Below are 21,523 nucleotides of genomic sequence, written 5' to 3' on the forward strand. Positions count from 1 at the left end.
AGTTGAATAATTGATATTAAAATGGACATTTAATTTAGACGAAGAGATTTCATAGAGAGTTCATATCATATTATAATTGCGTTGTAATTCAATTTTAAATGAACGTTCGTAAAATCATGTTGCAATGACAAAGCATTTGAAACGAAATATTAAAATTTAATGGTAATTTTGATACTGAAATGAGTAGAAAATATAATATATTAGAAGAGAAGATCATGTGAGAGACTCGGATATTTTCATTTGATGATATTTGTGCGTTTGTCGATTCTGATGTTGCATGTGGTTATATATTCGTCTTTAACAGGAAAAGTTTTCTCGGACGAAATTTATTTATCAAAACGGGAACATCGAAAAAAATAAGTGTGAATAATTTCCTTTCATTAATTACACACTCAGATATATATATACAATTAGTCAAACTGAGGAAAAGTTTCAAGGATGTTTGAAAAAGTAATAATAAATGTAGGTGGACAAACGTTTGTAACTAAAAGGAGCACTCTTCAACGGTACCCGGACACCAAGTTGGCGAACATCTCTGAAACCTGCGAGCATTTTGATAAAACTACTGAAGTGTATTACTTTGATAGGAATCCATTGATATTCCAATCGGTACTAGACTATTATCGAACTGGAAAACTTCATTTTCTTTCTAACATCTGCGTCGAGCAAATCCGGGATGAGCTTGAATTTTGGGAAATATCAACCACTGATCTAGGCCCATGTTGTTGGAAATATTTCTATACCGTTGATAGTGACTTGAAAACCTGCGATGTTATTGACAAACATTTTTTTCAAAGACAGTGTTTTCGGTACAGTTCGAAAAGCTATCTTACAAATGTGAAAAGCAAAATATTGAATGTGCTAGAAAATCCAAGGTCATCAACATTTGCATTAGTAAGTATTTATTGGAGCATGGTTATATAGGAGTAGGGACATTAACATGATTAAAGCTTCGATTTGGCCCCAAAAAATAAATCTTTGATATCAATTATAAAATGGCACATAATTTTTAGAAATGAATAGGTTCAAGAAATCTAAAAGAAAAACATAGAGATTATTACCTGACGATGTCAAACTGACGTCATAATATGTACTATTTTTAACAAATGATGAAAAACATAGATTTATGCAGTTTTATATCTTTACTTTTGTTATGGAAAAATCCTGCGCAGGCAAGAAACAGCAAAATAATTTAAGAGAAGCTTTATTATTACTATTGACATGCTCACACCAAATATAAACTTGTTTCTTGGGTGCGCTCATACTTTTTCAATCTAAAATATACATAAAATATGGTGAAAAACAAGGAAAATCACGCAATTTTACCAAATATGCATGTTACACTTTTTGAATTTTGAAAGAAAAACAGGAACTGGAAACTTTATTAAATAATACATGTAATACTATTTGAAATTTTTCAAGTATTCATTCAGGATACCTTTATAAAGTGCTAATTTCTGCACCGGCCAAACGACAAACCAAAAGTCCGATTTTGTCTACACACATATTTTCAAAATATGTTCAGTTTTCATTGTACAATTAATAACACACGATACTGTGGGTCTTGGTGTTTTGCTATTATTCATTTTTCAGTCATTTTCTTTTCCGTAAATTTTAATTGAAAAAAAAGACGCTTTCGAATTTAGTTTTCCTAATTTTTTACTTAACATGTTTAATTTGAACAATGTTGATATAACTGTATTTAAACTCTAATATCATCAAGATATCAAAACAAATTCCCATTTTTCAATTCTTTGAGTAACACTTCATGTTCATATTCAAAAATATTAAAAACTGTTCATGCAGGTAACGTCAACAAATCTTGTTTAAAAATTAATTTAATAGAAATCTGAGCAAATATTAATTTGCAGGAAATATGTGCAAAAACACGAAAATTAACTATTATCAAGTTTATGATATTTCCATAAAAACATGACTTTAATGTCGAGTAAACCTTCCTTATTGGGTATATCCTATAATTAAAAAAAAGTAAAATCACAAAAATACTTAGCTCCGGGGAAAATTCAAAAACGGAAAGTCTCTAATCAAATGGAAAAATGTAAGGATGAAACACATCAAATGAAGGGACAACAAATGTCATATTTCTGACTTGGTACAGGCATTTTAAAATGGTGGATTGAACATGGTTTTATAGCGGGAAACCTCTCACTTTTATGACCCGATCCGTACATACTCGGTAAAATAGTCAAAATATGGTTACAATTGTCATCACTGTGTTACAATCTCTAGACAAGCAAGCATATTTCTGGTGAAATGATTTCAATTTGATAAGAAAACGGTTGTGAAATAAAAAAAAAAAAAAAAAAAAAAACACACACACACAAAACACACAAAACAACATAATGCAATGTTGCATACAAAAATAAATCATCATTAATTCAAATTTGTTTCATTTTGGTTTTTTTTACTTGCAAGTTGAGCTTTTATATCTCCACCAATGCTAAAAATTATGAGTTTCATATCGATCATGGTTTTAGAAAGAAATTGCTATAATGTCAAGTATTTGAAGTAATATTTGAAATGTATTTTTTTATTCTAATCATTTGTAATGTACGAAATTGTTGAAATATGCAATAAAGACGCTAAATTTGAAGACACCATATGAAAATTACATAATATGTCAATCACAGCACACCATTACGACGTTTTTTCTATGATTTAGATTACTTAATTTGAAAATGATTTTTTTAATTATTATTTCTTTTGATAACTGATAAACAACCACTATATTATTGCATATACATATGTTATACAACAGTATTAATAGTATATACAAATAGCAAAAATATTATCATTCAAACTTTTTAGCTCCATTGTAAATTCAACGATTAGAAACGTTTTTATCTAAATGTCATTAAATGCATGCAGGTCATTTAAAGTAAATAATTTAAAATTTTTATTTTTACTTGATATCTTTCATTTTTTTTTTTTTTTACTTGCAAGTTGAGCTTTTATATCTCCACCAATGCTAAACATTATGAGTTTCATATCGATCATGGTTTTAGAAAGAAATTGCTATAATGTCAAGTATTTGAAGTAATATTTGAAATGTATTTTTTTATTCTAATCATTTGTAATGTACGAAATTGTTGAAATATGCAATAAAGACGCTAAATTTGAAGACACCATATGAAAATTACATAATATGTCAATCACAGCACACCATTACGACGTTTTTCTATGATTTAGATTACTTAATTTGAAAATGATTTTTTTAATTATTATTTCTTTTGATAACTGATAAACAACCACTATATTATTGCATATACATATGTTATACAACAGTATTAATAGTATATACAAATAGCAAAAATATTATCATTCAAACTTTTTAGCTCCATTGTTAATTCAACGATTAGAAACGTTTTTATCTAAATGTCATTAAATGCATGCAGGTCATTTAAAGTAAATAATTTAAAATTTTTATTTTTACTTGATATCTTCAGTACACATTTATTTGAAATTGAAAAAAAAAACAACATTTAAGATTGTTTCAATGGTTGTGTATTTGTCTACTAAATGACTTTACCCGATCGTCTTATTTTTTATTTTATAATTTCTATCAGTATAAAGGCAACAGTAGTATACCTCTGTCCAAAACTCATAAATCCATGGACAAAAAACAAAACCGGAGTAACAAACTAAAACTGAGTATAATTGACATTATGTTTTCAGGTATGGCAGCTATTTTACCTGAGTGTTGTGTGCCTAGCCATTATTGTGTCAGTAATACAATCGTTCGAACTTACCAGAGAAAACAAGAAGGAAATTAAAAACGTGACGTCAGAAGAAGATGCCAAAGAACGTCTTACTGATCACGATAATTGGATTGACGTTGTAACTCACGTATGCAACGTCATTTTCACATTAGAAACGTCGTTACGTTTTGTAACAAGTCCATGTAAATTCGATTTTTTCCGAAGTTTTTTAAACGTTGTGGATATTGTATCCGTAGTCGGATGTTTTGCACATTTTATAGTTGGTGCATTTCCTGATTCGAATGACGCATTATTCACTTTTACGTATGGTTTGGTCATTTTACAGGGATTCAGATTTTTCCGTTTGGAGCGTTTCATAGAAGGATTACGAATAATGCTCCTGTCAATAAAACAAAGTATAAAGATGCTTTGTTTGCTTATCTTGATTTTGCTTATTTCATCCATTATTTTTGGAATCACTATGCACATTCTAGAAATGAATGGAGATTTCACTGACCCAACTAGCAGTTTTTATTGGGCAATTATCACCATGACAACAATCGGCTACGGGGATGTTTACCCAAAAACAAAATGTGGACAGATTTTAGCTTCAGTGTGCGCAACCTTTGGCGTGTTCCTGTTGAGCATGCCCATAGCGGTGGTTGCCAATACTTTCACTGATTTACACAAAAGATATTGTGAACATCAATGTCATTTTCATCAACAGAAGACGAGAACCTTGTGTAAAAATGACAAAACAGACTTGATTCCGATCAAGTACTGAAGCAGAATATTGAAAATGTATTTCAGATTCAACTTCTTGCTTGTTTAAATTTAGAAATTGTTTTGTTGTTATATAAAATTTATAAAATCAGCCAAATATCAACTATTTTTCTAATTTTTCAATCTCATGAAATAAAACATATAAAATACACTTAGATTTTCTTGATAAGATTTATAAAGGGGATTACTGCGGGTTTATTAAGTTAAGCTTGTTTCATTGTAGATGATCAATATTATGAAAGTAAAGAAATTCTAACAACGAAATGCTGTCAGTGCATACGTTGCTTTGTTTAGGAAAATGAAAGATGATATACTATGTAAGGGTTTTAACAGAAATTTATTGATTTTTATTCCAAGCAACCCAACTTGTCAATTTTTTTATAATGCTCAGTATTTTATTTTTATATCTGTTTGATTTCCTCATAATTCGTTCTCGAGCGTTGCGAATGAAAAAACAAAAAAAGCAAAAACAGTAGTATTGTGCTGTTCAATAGTTGTCAGTCGATTAAGCAAAAACAGATCATAGTTACAAACTATATCCAAGAGAAACACATCCCCTAAAAGAAGAAAACAACGGAACAACAGAAACACTGAACGGCATGAAAAAACGAATGCCATCATTCATATAAACGGACAATATGATCACAACTTCATATTCCTGACTCGATACAGAGCAGTTTAAAAAAAATGGTTGGTTGAACCTTTTATTATGGTTAGAAAAACCTCCTGCCTATACGGAAATGTTTGTGACGAAAAGTTCCGTTTATACAACTAAACTTAAGTGTGTATCCGTGTGTTTATGTTGTGTTGTTGGTTGTTTAATTTTCAATTCGTGTCTTTCACTCGTACACGGACGACAAAAGCCAAGTATACTCTTTAACAGGGTTACCCTAGAAGTCTACTGGAAGCGTGATTAAGGGAATCCTGGTCACATGAATTAATAAATGGATTCTGGTGTAGCCTGAAAGAAGTCTTGCGAGTGAACATAAACACAAAAACGATTAACAGTTCAATACTTTATTATTCAAATTCCAAAGTAACAGTTACACAATTTACAACATCTAAGGCTAAAAAATACGGTAGCATTATCTTAAATCTCTTACGTACACATCTCTTGTACCAATAACGTATCTATCTACAGATATTTCTCCCTTTTATGCCACTCAAACAACCTGATTACAATATGGTTAAATGGATCCAAACAAACAAAAAATAATCAACTGGAGCTGAATTACAGGAATTCGGAGCACGGATCATGGAGCAAATGTCAGCCGGAACTGAGGTCAACTGGGGCACCTGTATAAACATAGCAACGGGGCACCAGCTGAATAATATGGCATTGATTGATTTGACATTTATAATTAACCAGTACAATCTTATTGAAGAGGATAACAATATATTGTAATGAATTATCACTGAACTGTAAATAAGAATAAGAAATCTGATTATACAATGATAATAAAACCCACTGGTGCATGTAATGAATGCCAAATGCTACACGTTAAATGTTAAAAATTACGTGACAGAAATGAAGTAAAGACAGACAAGAATATTTTCAGAAAAATTCATAAATAATAACATTTATGATTATTGATATGGTATGAGTGGAACAGTAAGATTATTGTCCCCAAAGGTGCATGTATTGCCTTGATGCGTAGCCGAGGGCAGTTGTAGTTTGAGAGGGGACAAGAGGTTTAATATTTAAGTAATATTTAGTCAGTGAGTGTTTAATCATACCAAAAGAGACTCAAGACAATACATGTCGGGGCGAAATCAGCTATCGTAACACAAAAAGCGGAACACAACCATAATATTTAACGATTACTTCATATACTAGTATATTCTAGATTTTAAGGTAACGTTTTGCACTGACGTCAACCCTTAATACAATAGGTAAAAGTTGACGCCTTATCTCACGCTGTGTTTTCAATATCTTTCAATCCCGTAGATGCATTTAACACTTCACGATGTATGACGACGCTTGCGGTCAAATAGTTTCATTGAGGTCCAATAGTAGGAAATTATTGACCGGTTGAATATTTCAACGCGTGCAATTTGAAAAATAGTAAATATTGTGTTCTTTTTTTATTTAGAAAATGATAACTGAGGTATCATAAAAATAGAATCTACATCACAACATGTAAAGCACAGAATAACAACGTATACCTCCCATGAATTTACGACAGCCCACCTGATTATTTCATAACTTTTTATTTTTAACTTTTTATTTCAGTATTTTTGACATATAGCTCTTCAACGGTGTCGGTACTTATACATCTTCGGATTTCAAATATTTGGCTTTGAACGTTCTTGATGAAGGTAAATTCAGAAAAGCGCTTCGGACGCAATAAATTATTAAATTGGTTTTTTTTTAATGTTAACATTGTCAGATGTAAATGCAGGAAACCGAAGAAAAAGTCTGCCAAAAATATAAAAAAAGGGACATTTGAGTCCCAACTAGACATGCAAAATTCACACTTTACGAAGAACCTTCCTTTAACAATAATTTGCACTAAAAAAGTTGTTTAATAAAAGAATCGCAATTTTTCTTCCCAGCATGGTGAACTTTTTCAAGGTATTGAAACAGTACATCCCCGTAATGTTTTTTGTTCGTTGTTTATGTATTTTTTGTGTTTTTGGAAGATTTGTGATATGCATACTGTTGTCAGGTCATTAAGGATTACATTAATATCGATTCACTCATGTCTTTGCATCGGAAATAAACATATTTATTCTTAAACCAGTTGTTGGCCTGATACGGGTTATGTTCCATATTAATTTTAAGGTATTATACTAAACCACAAACGGAAGGGATTGTATTTTCATATGATGATGACCTACTGATTCAATCAATCTAATTGAGGGTTGGAACTGGCATGTCAGTAACTGCTAGTAGTCATTGGTTAATTTATGTATCATTGTCGTTTTGATTAGTTTCTTTTGTTACCTATTTTGACATCTGAGTTTTACTGTGCGTATTGCGTATCCTACATTGGCTAGAAGTAGAATAAGACGGTTGATATCTAACAAAGCATGTTTAACCCCGCCGGTTTTTGCGCCTGACCATAGTCAAGAGCGCCTGGGCTTTGTAAGTCTGGTATTTTTCTAATTTAAGTTAATTCATATGTGTTGGAGTTTAGTGTGACGTCGATTTTAACTGAACTAGTACACAATTTTATTTAAGGGCCAGCTAAAGACCTCCTTTGGATGCGGAATTTTCTCGCTGTGTTGAAGACCCATTGGTACCCTGGTTTGTGTCTGCTCTTTATTCGAGTTGTTGTCTTTTTGACATATTCCCGATTTCCATTCTCAATTTAAAACTATTATTTTTTTCTTACACAGCATGTTTAACCCCGCCGGATTTTTGCGCCCGTCCATAGTCAAAAGCGCCTGGGCTTAGTAAGTCTGGTATTTTTTTTAAAATAAAGTTAATTCATATGTGTTGGAGTTTATTGTGACGTCCATTTTAACTGAACTAGTACACAATTTTATTTAGGGGCCAGCTAAAGACCTCCTCTGGATGCGGAATTTTGTCGCTGTGTTGAAGACCCATTGGTACCCTGGTTTGTGTCTGCTCTTTATTCGAGTTGTTGTCTTTTTGACATATTCCCCATTTCCATTCTCAAATTAATACTATTATTTTTTTCTAACAACGATTTCAAATTAAAACATGATTAAAAAATACAATTATATTAAACTTTTTTTCTCAATAAAATCTTCGTGATCTTTGATGAATTTTCTTCAAATCGATTTACATGAACCAATATATTATATTAGTACTATTGGATCAATTGGCAAACTCTTTATTTTCCATTGTATATTTAGGTTTCAAGTATTGCCAGTATTGTCAATATTTTGGCCCTCGAATACCACGGGTTTTAATGATATCTTATAACAAACATTGTTGCGCTTTAAGAATGAGTAAAAGATATATTAAACAAAACGAAATACAGCGTTTGAGATCTTTTATGTGTTATATATATCCAAGAAATAAAATGGACCAGATCAGCAGTTCACGTAATACGTGTCATTTGCAATGTTAATATGTTAATTGGGTTTTCTGTAAATCATTATATTGGAACCTTCAAAATGTTAAGAAACTGGAAATGATGATATATTTTATCAAACTCGTGTAAACGGACATGCTTGATTTATAACGAAAACGAAAAAGTTTAAACTTTTAAGGCAAAAAATTCGAACCCTTAATGTTTTATATTCAATGCAACGATAGCAAATATATCATCAGTAAGCCTAGTTATTATAAACAATGTATACTTATTGACTGGGTATGAGTGGAATAGTAGGTTTATTGTCACGAGGCGTAGCCGAGGGCAATAGTTGTATCAGAGGAACAATAGACTTACTATTCCAGGAATATCCAGTCAATAAGAGTTTTTATTATATATTGAAAAGACAACAGACAATAAATTGCGGTGATAAAATAATCAACAATCGTAATATTAAAGAGAAGAAACCAAACAATAACGTTTACTTCATAGATATGTTCAAATGCTTAGGCTACGTCTTGCACATACGTCAACCATATACTAGATGCAATAGGTAAAACACGACGTCGTTATTCCCGCGTTAGTTTCAAAATCCCCCAATCGCGTAGCTGCATTTAAAATTCCGCGAAACATAATGACGCTTGCGGTCAAATAGTTTTACCCAGGTCCAAAAGTTGGGAATTTTTGACCGGTCCAATAGTTCAAAGCTTGTAATTTGAAAAATAGTGAAAATATTGTGTACTTATTTTCTATAGAAAATGATAACTGAGGTTTAATAATGTCAAATATAATATGTCTCATTGGCACTCATACCACATCTTCCTATATCTATGTAACCATATAATCGTTCATGTAGAAAATTAGCTCTAAATAATTCACTAAGTTAATGCGTTCATCGTGCAAATAGACATTGTTCATTTAAACCCTCATTGGAAGAAGATATTATTAAATTGGTAAAATATACTTTTGAGAAGAGTGTTAAATGAACCGAAAAAAAATCGAAAAAAAATTTGTTCAATATTTCAAGAATCAGTTTATCATCATGATCATTTCAAATATACAAAGTTTATTTTTCTTTTTTATATTGAACATTGAATCCTCCATCCTTATCGAGACATTGAAAAAAATACTCTTGACAAAAATAAATTGGTTCTAACATATGACGTTTATTTAAGCTAATAAAGTTAAAGCTCTTTGATGCATAAGTGAATGCTTCAGTTGTTATGACACACTGTGAATATGTAAATAACACATTGATTCAAATAGAACAATGAACTAATACAATGCTTTTTCAGAATTATAAAAGAAGGTTTGTCGAGGATTGAGTACTTTACAATAATTTGATTTCTATGAATAAAAACAGTGCAAACGAAAAAAATATATGTTTTATTTTACTTGTCATCTTAATCAGAAAATAAAATATAAAAAAACGTGTTTGAGATATTAAAATTGTTTCGATCGGGTTAATTTGAGCCGTGATAATTAAAAAAAAAAAGAAAGAAAGTGAAAAAACCAGCGCCGTGTACATTTGAACATATAATTGAGCTTTCCAGTACTCTAATTAATGTCCTGTTCTCAGTTACCTAAACTCGGTGTTGTGTTAGAAAAAGTCACCCTTTACCTACACACAGTTACGTTCCTATTGATGATACTCCATGTTTTCATGTAGTTTAAATCAGGTTTTGTCTACACAAAGTCGATAATCAATGTAGGCCTTGTTTATTGTACACAAAAGTAGGTATTTAGAACATGAATTTTACATTATGTTAAAATCATTTTTATTTTTTTTGTTTAAACTTGATATATTGCTTAGTTATAAAAATAGTAAACTCATAGCTAGTATCTTAGTTCCGGTTAAATGCACAATTAGAAAGACATGTCAATATTATAAATATCTCGTAATATTTCGTTTGTAACTTGTATTTTTTCCATGGAACCTTTATTGACAGAGGCTAACTAATTCTTAGTCTTGTAAAGAATTGATCATTTATATTGTCAGTATACTTGATATTTTATCTGCTTTGAATACTATTATTTGTCTCTTATTACTTTCTCAAGAAACACATATAAATGCGTAAATAGAAAATCAAAAGATAACAAATATAAAACGAATTATAATAATTGTGCACTAAATCTATTTGGCAGTGTTAACTGTAATATAACTGTAACGGTTTTCATCCTTCTCTAGGTGTAATACCACCATTGATTTTTCCCTATAAGTCTTTTTTTAATTACACAGTATTTACCTTTATTTCAACCTAAGAAATACTTTGCATGTATAAGGTTTAATCCTTTCCAGTGATACAGTGAAAATTTCACACTACATTTCATTGCATATAAGAAAGTACGTACCAACACCGGAAGTAAACAACCCAATTTTTACACTGTTATTTGCTGGTTACCTGCTTTGGTAACTTTGTAACCTTAACGTTCCAAAATATTTTATAAGACCATCAAATAAAAAAAGAATGATGCTTTCAGACTTCCAACATACATATTTACGACTCAGAAAAATTTAACTGCAATGAAATGCAGGGTTCATTTTCTACAGCTGTCAAATTCAAGGAAATATTTTTTTAGACCTACTTTCGTATGCAACCGGATGCAACGTACCATGATTTGGTGGTATTACACCTCTATGGGGGTACACATTGAAATTTGGAAAGAACGCAGTTCCATTATTTTGCTTTTGTCAAATTTAAGTTATATTTTAAAACTACACTTTGAAAATTGTTTTAACTCTTTAACTTTTATATAGATATAGGAAGATGTGGTGTGAGTGCCAATGAGACAACTCTCCATCCAAATAACAATTTAAAAAGTAAACCATTATAGGTTAAAGTACGGCCTTCAACACGGAGCCTTGGCTCACACCGAACAACAAGCTATAAAGGGCCCCAAAATTACTAGTGTAAAACCATTCAAACGGGAAAACCAACGGTCTAATCTATATAAACAAAACGAGAAACGAGAAACACGTATATATTACATAAACAAACGACAACTACTGTACATCAGATTGCTGACTTAGGACAGGTGCAAACATTTGCAGCGGGATTAAACGTTTTAATGGATTCCAACCTTCTCCCTTTTTCTGAAACAATAGCATAACATCACAACATAGAAAAACATACGATAAAATATCAATTGGCAGACTTAACTCAATAAAAAAAACGTATGATTAAACATTGAACGAATAAATTTGATCTGCGATATCTGAATACAAATGCACAGTTAACTAAATATTAGAGACAAACATTCATGACCAAAAAGCTGACAAACAAATTCAAACACACTGAGAAATATTTAACCAATCAATGTTCACTTTAGAAAAAAACGGTTTTTTATAATCTTGAAGTTCATACAAATGTTGTAAGAATAAGTGAAAAATTTCTATTAAAACTTATTTTACATAAAATGTCCATATCAATTAAAAGATTGATTTTTCGTTTTTTTTTTATACAATATATTCACGTATGCAGGGAATATGATTTATATGTTTAGATTGGTTTTAAGTAACACTTTATAATCATGGTAATATAAGACATAAATAGCTATATAGGTGTAGAATAAAAACATGTATTGATAAAAGATTGATTTTTCGTTTTTTTTATATAATATATTCAAGAATGCAGGGAAGATGAATTTTAGGTTTAGATTCGTTTTATTATTCACTTTATAATCACGGTAATGTAAGACATAAATAGATGAAGAATACAAATTGTATTGATACTTGTAACACAGTTTGAATTCGGTGCTGTATTATTGGATTTAGAATTTCGATTGAAGTTTTAACGACACAGTATATATAATCGAACGTAACGTAGCTGGAAAGGTATTTTTTCTAATTTAACTCGATTTATTTTTTTCAAGACGAGTGTGTGATGATTTTTATTAAATCAATGTTTGGTTTGTTTGAAATCGGTTTTCCATTGGTCAAAATTCGATTAGGATTTCTAATATCTTGCTTTCCTCTTGATGACGTCATACAAAAAGTGACTGTTTATAGTAACTTTTGATTTTGTTAGTTGATTAAAGTTAAATGGTATTTGTTTTACTCTACCGGACAATGATGAACTACTGAGTGTAGCACCATATAGACAGTGAATCAAAGTAAGACCACTGCTTATCTGGACTTACTGATTTTTTCAACAGTTAAAGAACAGACTGTGTCTTGCAGTAGAATGTTTCATGTTCCTCTGCAGCTGTTTTAAGTTGATGTATTTTAGTATTTTTTTAGTGTTATGTATACAGTTGTCTTTTTTCGTTACTTCTGCTTTAAACCATGTTTTGATAAGCCTAAATTCGAATTTGGATTAATTAACCTGTATTTCCCGCCTCCATTTTCTAAATAATGAGATATTTAGATGACAATGCTGAAATTGTTTCGTGTCTTAGAATATTTGACTTTGCTTTATGTCGTTTGGGGGTTCAACAGCACTTCAACAATTATAAGTTTTGGTAATTTGCTCATTGTTTAAGGTCATACGCATGAACCAGTGATCTCTCAGTGATATGTCTCTCTCTCTCTCTCTCTCTCTCTCTCTATTTTAAAAGATAAATCAGCTATTGATATAAACATATCTGATGTTAATCTTCCAGGTAAATATGACTATGTCAATATTTACCAAATAACACTTGTTCTTTTCCTTTTATTAATTTCTTTTTTTAATTAATTTCAAAACAGCATGCGTAAAATATACATGTTATAGCATTTTGTCACGAGGAAATTCCCAGAAAAATTAAAATTTATTGGAATTTTCAGCAGTTTTACGTCAGATATTGATATAGAGTTATAAAAATGAAATACAAACTTTCAATCAAAAAATGATTGAACAGATTTTTCGGATTTCTAAATGTGTTTCATTTGATAATCGGCAGGATGTGATATATTGTTGGATGTTGCTAATGGGAATATATAACGGACAATTGATTAGTTTTACAAGACTGTCAAGTAGGGATGTGCTGGATTACCATATATAACATTTAGTCTTTAGAGATAGCATTAAAACACAATATTTAATATAAAAATGGAAATGTAGATTTTGATAAGGCGATAAGACACGTTGAAATATTAAATAATTGCTTTTGAACCGACATTTATTTATATTCTTGTTTGTTACTAACAACATGGAATACACAGCTATTTAAATTGATTTGAATTTTAATATTGAAATGTAGAGAGAATATAACTTCTGCAGACTGTATGACCAATAGACAAACCATATGTATTGCACTTTGCACAAACATTGAGTAAAACATTGTTTATGTAAGTTCGAAGTCGCATGTGGTTAAAAAAAAATGCTTAAAAAAACCTGGTTACACTGATTTTATAACTTTAAATTTTTCGGGCATCGGAAAAAAAGATTTTAAAGAAAGTCTGATAGTGTTTGATTAGGAATTTCATTTTCAACATTCATAAACCGATAGCAAGGAAAGAGACATGTTTGAAAAAGTAATAATTGATATCGGTGGACAAACGTTTGTTACTAAACGGAGTACTCTCCAACGTTATCCAGACACCAAGTTGGCGAACATTTCAGAAACATGCGAACATTTTGATAAAACTACTGAAGTGTACTACTTTGATAGGAATCCATTGATATTCCAATCGGTACTAGACTATTACCGAACTGGAAAACTGCATTTTCTGTCCAACATGTGCGCAGAACAAATTCGTGATGAGCTTCAATTTTGGGAAATATCTACTGCTGATCTCGGCCCATGCTGCTGGAAATATTTCTATGCAGTTGATAGCGATTTGAAGACCTGTAAAGTTATCGACACACACTTCTTCCATAGAAACTGTGTGATATACAGTTCCACAAGCTCTTTATCAAAAGTCAAGAGCAGAATATGGAATTTACTGGAAAGTCCCGGTTCATCAAAAATTGCATTCGTAAGTTTTAAGCTATAAAATACAACAGTTGAAATATTTCTGTATTATTTTTAGTCTGATAAGATTTGTTCAATATCATATGAAACTTATTAAAGTTGCCAGCGATTAAAATACAAATCAGATAATTATTTATTTTGTTTTTTATTTCTATTAAGCAATACGAAATGTAAATTGAAAGTAGTATACGTTCTTCTTGTTTCGAACCTGAAAAAATAAACATAAACACTAGTACTTTATCTAGGTCTTTATTGAGAAATTTGTTTTACTATAAACGCACAATATTAACAAAAATGAACTCATTACACAAATACTGCTGCATTGCAGTTTTGAAAGGAAATAGTTACATCGTCTCTATATGCTCTATCGCTAAATAACTTTAAAAAAACCGGAACCATTAAATGGTTGACAGATAAGTTGTGTCAGTGTTTCACCTTATTACAGTCACATTTCTTCGGTCCTGAAGTTTTTTTATTCCAATATAGTTGTCTTATCTTTACTGAGTTTTGATTGTGCATGGCGAAGTTTACGTTTTTTTCTAATGTTGAGCTGTGAAACCCCTGTGCTAGGTTAATTGGATAGTTTAGACCTCGTGTATATGTTTAACCCCGCAAAGTCCTTTATAAGTTGTCCCTTGTAAAACCTTTTATTCATAAGTTATCGTTAGTTGCTGTATGTCTTTTGTCGGTGATTGTTAGCTTCGGCGTTTGAATTGTATCTCATTTTTTCATGTTCAAGTTTCTGAACCGTCAACCTTCTTATATTCATACCATAACAAACGTTTTTATTTAAATGTCATTCTTTCACTAATAAGGATAGTTCACCTCATATCATAACTGTACATAGAAGTTAGTGTTCGGCGATCTCTTTTTTACAAGAGAAATGATTCAAATTTGGACAGGTAACATATGCATTCTTATACAAAGCAATATATCATACGCAATTGCATTTAATATAAATTTCTCTCAATAAATAAAAATATTTCAGAGCTTACATTTGCTATCATAATGTCTTTGATATCTGGTTTCTTCTGATTAGAAAATTATTGAAGAAAAGGTTTCTAGAGGTACAGATAAAACTGTTCTTTTCACAGATTTGTGACCGTTATGATTTAGTTCACCGTCATGAAATATCAGATGTATATGTATATGTTCAAATTTTCGTTCCCATAATAACGCCCTTTTGTCCGCCATTGTAAGATCAACTCATTAATTCTACATGTTGTCAAATATTTACTAAACATGATTTACAGGAAGGCTGCAACATATTTAACAGGATTTACTAACACTTCCATGAAACCTGAGATCTATCGGTTTCCTGGTGAGAGTCGTATTGCTTATTTTTTTTATTGTCTATGCAGACCCGTTAGTGGCCTTCAGCTGTTGTCTGCTTTTTGTTGGGTTGTTGTCTCTTTGACATATTCACCATTTCCATTCTCAATTTTATTTTAATGACTATTATTTGCACTTTTAAGTCTTTGCTTTGTTCATGTTTTTTTCATTTATTGAAAGGAATGGTGTTGCTGGCCTCTGACTTTTGAAATTTTATTGTCCCTTTGGCTTCCTAAACATTGTTGTCCACCTTTCTCATCCTTTTATTTTTATCTAATTATTTTTTTCAGGTATGGCAGATATTTTACCTGTGTGTTGTGTGCATAGCCATATTTTTATCAATAATCCAATCCTTTGAGTTGTCAAGAACGGAGATCAGGGGAGATTATAACGAGACATCAGATGAAGGTATAAACAAACGTCTTTGTAACCACGGTAACTGGATTGGCATCGTTTCTAATGTTTGCATCATTATTTTTACTTTAGAAACATCGTTACGTTTAGCATCTTGTCCGTGTAAATCAGCTTTTTTTCGAAGTTTTTTAAATATTGTAGATATCGTATCCGTAGTCGGATGTTTTGCACACTTTATAGTTGGCGCATTTCCTGATTCGAATGAAGCATTATTTACTTTTACGTATGCTTTGGTAATTTTACAAGGATTCAGATTTTTCCGTTTAGAGCGTTTCATAGAAGGATTGAGAATAATGCTCCTGTCGATAAAACAAAGTATAAAGATGCTTTGTTTGCTTATTTTAATTTTACTAATTTCGTCCATTATTTTTGGAATGACAATGCATATTGTGGAAATGAATGGCGATTTCGCAGATGCAATCAGTAGTTTTTATTGGGCTATAATCACTATGACAACCATAGGTTACGGCGATATTTACCCAAAAACAAAATGCGGACAAATAATAGCATCTGTTTGTGCCACTTTCGGCTTGTTCCTGTTGAGCATGCCTATAGCGGTCGTTGCCAACAATTTCACCGACTTATACAAAAGATATTGTGAACATCAGTGTCATCTTCATCAGCAGAAAACGAGAAACTTGTGTAAAAATGACAAAACAGAGTTAATTCCGATCAAATACTAATTCAGAAGTCGGATTGAAGGTTATACTTCTTACTTATTCTTTTACAACTTACTTTGTTAGATAAAACATTTATATCAGTAAAGTTTCCAATATTTAGAAGTTATCTATACTACCAAAGGAAAAGACCGATTTCATTTCGCCGCAACTCATCTGAAACCATGCAAAATCAGAAATATTTGTGATATGACGTATAAATGTAGTGTTTTGTACGTCTTCACTTTGTCTTTGAAACAATCTAATTTGCACACTTTATAGTTAATGCATTTCCCGATTCAAATGACGTTTTTTCATTTTTGCGTATTCGTTAGTCATTTTACAAGGATTCAGATTTTTACTTTTGGAGCGTTTCATAGAAGGATTGCGAATAATTCTCCTATCGATAAAAAAAATAGTATATAGATGCTTCGTTTGCTTATTTTAATTTTGCTTAGTTCGTCCATTATTTTTGGGATGACCATACATATTGTGGAAATGCAATCAGTAGCTTTTATCGGGCTATTATCACTATGAAAAAAAAAGGTTATGGCGATATCTACCACAAAACAAAATGTGGGCAAATTATAGCATCTGTTTGCTCGACTCTCGGCCTGTTTTTGTTAATCGTGCCAATAGCAGTTATTGCCAACAATTTTTACTGACGTATACAAGAGACATTGTGAACACCAATGTCATCTCCGTCGACAGAAGATCCGCAGCTTGTGTAGAAATTATAAAACATGGTTTGTTTCTGATAAAAAAAGATGATGCAAAAGTCTGACTGTAGGTTATACTTGCTTATTCTCTAAACATTGCTTTGTGGTTACAAAACAAAATCTTAATCAGGAAATTATAAAAATTTAGAAATATTGTTTTTGAGATAACTTTGCAAACATCGAAATATTCAAAAAGACAGTCAACTCATATAGATTCCACAAGTAAATCATAGTCATTACTGTTTCGTCTGAAAATCAAAAAATAGAAAATGTATCGCCTTTTAAATGGGCAAATAAATAAAATCCTGTCTTTTTATTTTGTACTGATATACAGATATGGAATCAGTGCAAGCTGTCTAAATATTTTGTCTTTCGGTCTTTGTTCTTAGAAGCTAATCCTGAAGATGTGGTATGATTGCAAATGAGACAAGTGTCCCCAAGAGATCAAAATGACACATTCATTAACAACTAGAGGTCACCGTACGGCTGTCAACAATGAGCAAAACGCATACAATTTCTAAATGATTTCCACTGTTTGATCTTATGCTGTGCTGTTACACCACTGTTGCAAGTTAGTTGTTAGATTTAGCATTTACAAAATGTTTAACCCACAACTTATCTGCAATTGCCTATCTTAAGTGAAATACACACAAAACTTTTGACGTTATTAGCGCCGCCTACATTTCAAAAGACAAGATATATTTTCTGTTCGTACTGACATATTTGATATGTTGTCTAGGAGGAATGTGTTTTAACAGTGTAAGGCTAATGATACAGATAAAAAATAATCGGAAAAAATTCATTAGCGCTTAAATTGGTGTCGCATCAGAGCCGGACCTGTCCGCCATTGGTTCGAGGATAGTATTTGAATTATTTTTTATGTGTAATTATTTATGAACTGATGTTTGCTGTTTCAGCTTTTTAACTTTAGTAATACGTTTTTTTTTATATTCAGAAGTTTTGAATTCAAAGGTATGGAACCGCTATTTCGGAAAGGAAATACAACAAAAAAGTCCATATTTTAAACAAAACAGTATCTTTTTCAATAGATGATATATTTGAGTAGTTTTGGTATCAAATGAAAGTTTGTTCACTTGATATCACTGTAGAACCCTTATTAAAAGATGCTTTTGAATATTAAAAAAACTTTATACAATTATGAGGGCACATTTGCGTATCAGATCAGAAGTACATGTTTTTGTACTACTAAACTTCCAGGAACCAGTTCGCTCTAGTATGCATAGCACAAGTCAGGGTAATATATAGTGATGATGTGAAATGACGACCACTTTATTTGACCGTAGGACAAATTAGCCATCTCTGAATTTCTTTGTAGAAACACGTGACGTCCTTACTTTAATTGATATACTGTAAAAGTTTTAATTTTTAAATCTTTGTTGTTTTTGCTTATTTATCGATTACGTTTTATTCGCATTTTAAAAAAATGATGCATTTGAAATGCAAAAATAATTTAAAAAAAATCTAAACCGAAACCATAACCACAATTGAGATCACCCTTAGTTTTTGGTGGGGTTCGTGTTGTTTATTCATTAGTTTTCTATGTTGTGTCGTACATGTACTATTGTTTTTCTGTTTGTCCTTTTCATTTTTAGCCATGGCGTTGTCAGTTTATTTTCGATTTATGAGTTTGACTTCCCCTCTGGTATCCTTCGTCCCTCTTTTACAATAATAATCAGTACAACACATAAGATCTATCTTTACATTAGAAACAAATCCATATCCACTCAGTCAAATTACAGACAGGCCTATGTTCTAAATTTTATTTTCATGTAATCTTAAATTAATATCGTTATAAACGTGCAAATTATAGATTAAACCTTTGTTCTGTTTCCAACGATGCTTTGTTTAAAGGATGATTACCATTACCTTACCATTTCTAGCTGTGTTTGATTAAAAACGTATTGATGACAAAGAATGCAGACTTACAGAATAGCCAAGTTTTTTATATCCCGCAATTCATTTGAAAGGAGTGTTGACATCCGTTCATCGATAGATAAATCAAAGTTTTCCGACATCTACATTGGTATATTGTTACATAACCATTTCCTTTCAGCATGCTTAAAACGATTTGGATATTTGCTACTCATACCATCGTGCGTATTGTCTAAGACATAATTGTTGACAATCGTAGATGTATAGCATAATCACTTTCCAGATTTGTAATACTTTTACTATTTCTATTTACCAATACTTTGAATGAGGATCTATCAAATATCTGACATTAATATTTGGCATTTTGAGTTTCGCTGTGCTAAAACTCGATCACTAGATAGTCCAAAAAAAGTAAAAACAAAACAAAAAGATTTATAGAAATTCTCTTTTCAAATTATAATATCGAAGGTTCAAAAACATCATACAAAAGGAAAACAATATTTCTGACTTAATGAAGGCATTTCCTTATGTAGACAATGTTATATGAAACTTAGTTAAATAGATAGCTAAACCTCTCCACCAAATGGTTGTCTGATGATATGTCGCCAAAGCTCACTAAAGATGATTACCGAATTTTGATATTTTTAATAAATGTATCAAGTAGTCATAACAAATTACATTCAACAAAGGGTTCTTAAGACTTGTAACTATACTTAGTAGTCCGTCGAAGATTCATACATTTATTGTAAAATGTATCCCTCCCATAATCGTAATTTATAAGATTGTCATCATAGGTAATCATTCCACATATCCGATAGTACAGAGTAAGACAAGTTATACTTACAAATCTGTAAAGATAAAAATGAATTAAACAAAGGTGTTTTAGCAGGTGTTATACGACGGACATAACTAGTGTAGCAATATCTACTAACAAATCCGACACACTTCGGGTCATTCAGAGGATGTTTGTCCTGGTCTTGTGGTAACTCTCAAAAATCTTTCAAAAGGCAAAATAAAGTACGAGGTTAAAGAGCATAAAGACCCCAAACTCTTAAAGGTTCACAAACACACTACGATAATCTATTACTATGGGGTCGAAAATCTGAAACGTCGAGCAGTTAAGTTTATTCATATGCGGATAAACTACGCCCATATTTTTTTTTGAATTATCGAATATTTGGTGGTAACAGGACTAGTAAGAGTGTTTTCAATAAACAAATCATGATATATGAAACTGGACCGTCAACTTGCACACATTTCAAACAGAGCTAGACTGACTATATAATTTTGACATTGTCGCAAAGCTTGACGTTTGGTCAGTCATAAAATCAGGTTCAACCCACCATTTGTTTCTTGAAATGTCCTGTTCTAAATTAGGCATATGTCAGTTGCTATCAAATAGTTTGTTTTTGATGCACTTAGTGTCTCTATTTTTATTTTGGTTTAGTTCCCTCTATTTGAGTTTTAAAGCCGGATTTGTTTTCTCTCAAGCGATTTATGACTGTTGAACACTGGTATACTACTGTTGCCTTTATGTATGTTGTGTCGCCTTATATGAATGTATAGCCAGTCATGCAAATATCTTTTATCAAATCAATGGAGGAATATACGTCATGGCATCACAACAGGAAAAAGGAAACACTCGGTTTAATTTACACATCAAACAATTATAACGTGATTTACAGATCTGAGACCGCGTAAATATGCAGCATGTAAGATAATACACATGCACATTGTATTTACCCGCGAATTTGTAGCACGATTATGTAAACATAATGATTTGTAATGTTTATCTTATTCTTAAGAAGTTGCTTGCCCTTTTTCTATCATCGTTTGTAGAACAAAATACTTTTATCTTTAGTGACTTCGTTTTATAGACGCGTGAGTATTTTATGTCTTTTGTGGTTTAGGATTTTAATATTGCTGATTGATTTTAAATTCTTCAAAGAAGTTATAGAAAAAAAAAAGAACACCGGGGATTTCAAAAAATTCATATCCATTTAATTTCTTTATTTATAGTAAATTTGTGAACATAAATTCTTTGATCTTCGCTTTTAATGTTCAAATCAATTCTACAAACAAACAAAAACTTTATTTATCAACAG

General features: G+C 31.1%; 2 protein-coding genes across 2 annotated transcripts; both read left to right on the top strand.

Moving 5' to 3' along the window:
- The first annotated feature begins 268 nt into the window (after window positions 1-268).
- LOC134682063 (potassium voltage-gated channel protein Shaw-like) lies at window positions 269-4,605 on the top strand. Its single transcript, XM_063541664.1, has 2 exons — window positions 269-894; window positions 3,697-4,605. The coding sequence occupies exons 1-2, from the start codon at window positions 439-441 to the stop codon at window positions 4,501-4,503; spliced, it is 1,263 nt and encodes a 420-aa protein (XP_063397734.1). The 5' UTR covers window positions 269-438; the 3' UTR covers window positions 4,504-4,605.
- Window positions 4,606-14,021: 9,416 nt separating this feature from the next.
- LOC134727881 (potassium voltage-gated channel protein Shaw-like) lies at window positions 14,022-18,450 on the top strand. Its single transcript, XM_063592275.1, has 3 exons — window positions 14,022-14,408; window positions 16,027-16,252; window positions 18,443-18,450. The coding sequence occupies exons 1-3, from the start codon at window positions 14,169-14,171 to the stop codon at window positions 18,448-18,450; spliced, it is 474 nt and encodes a 157-aa protein (XP_063448345.1). The 5' UTR covers window positions 14,022-14,168.
- Window positions 18,451-21,523: the final 3,073 nt, after the last annotated feature.

The sequence above is a fragment of the Mytilus trossulus genome, chromosome 8 (genome assembly GCF_036588685.1).
Source record: "Mytilus trossulus isolate FHL-02 chromosome 8, PNRI_Mtr1.1.1.hap1, whole genome shotgun sequence".
NCBI lineage: Eukaryota > Metazoa > Mollusca > Bivalvia > Mytilida > Mytilidae > Mytilus > Mytilus trossulus.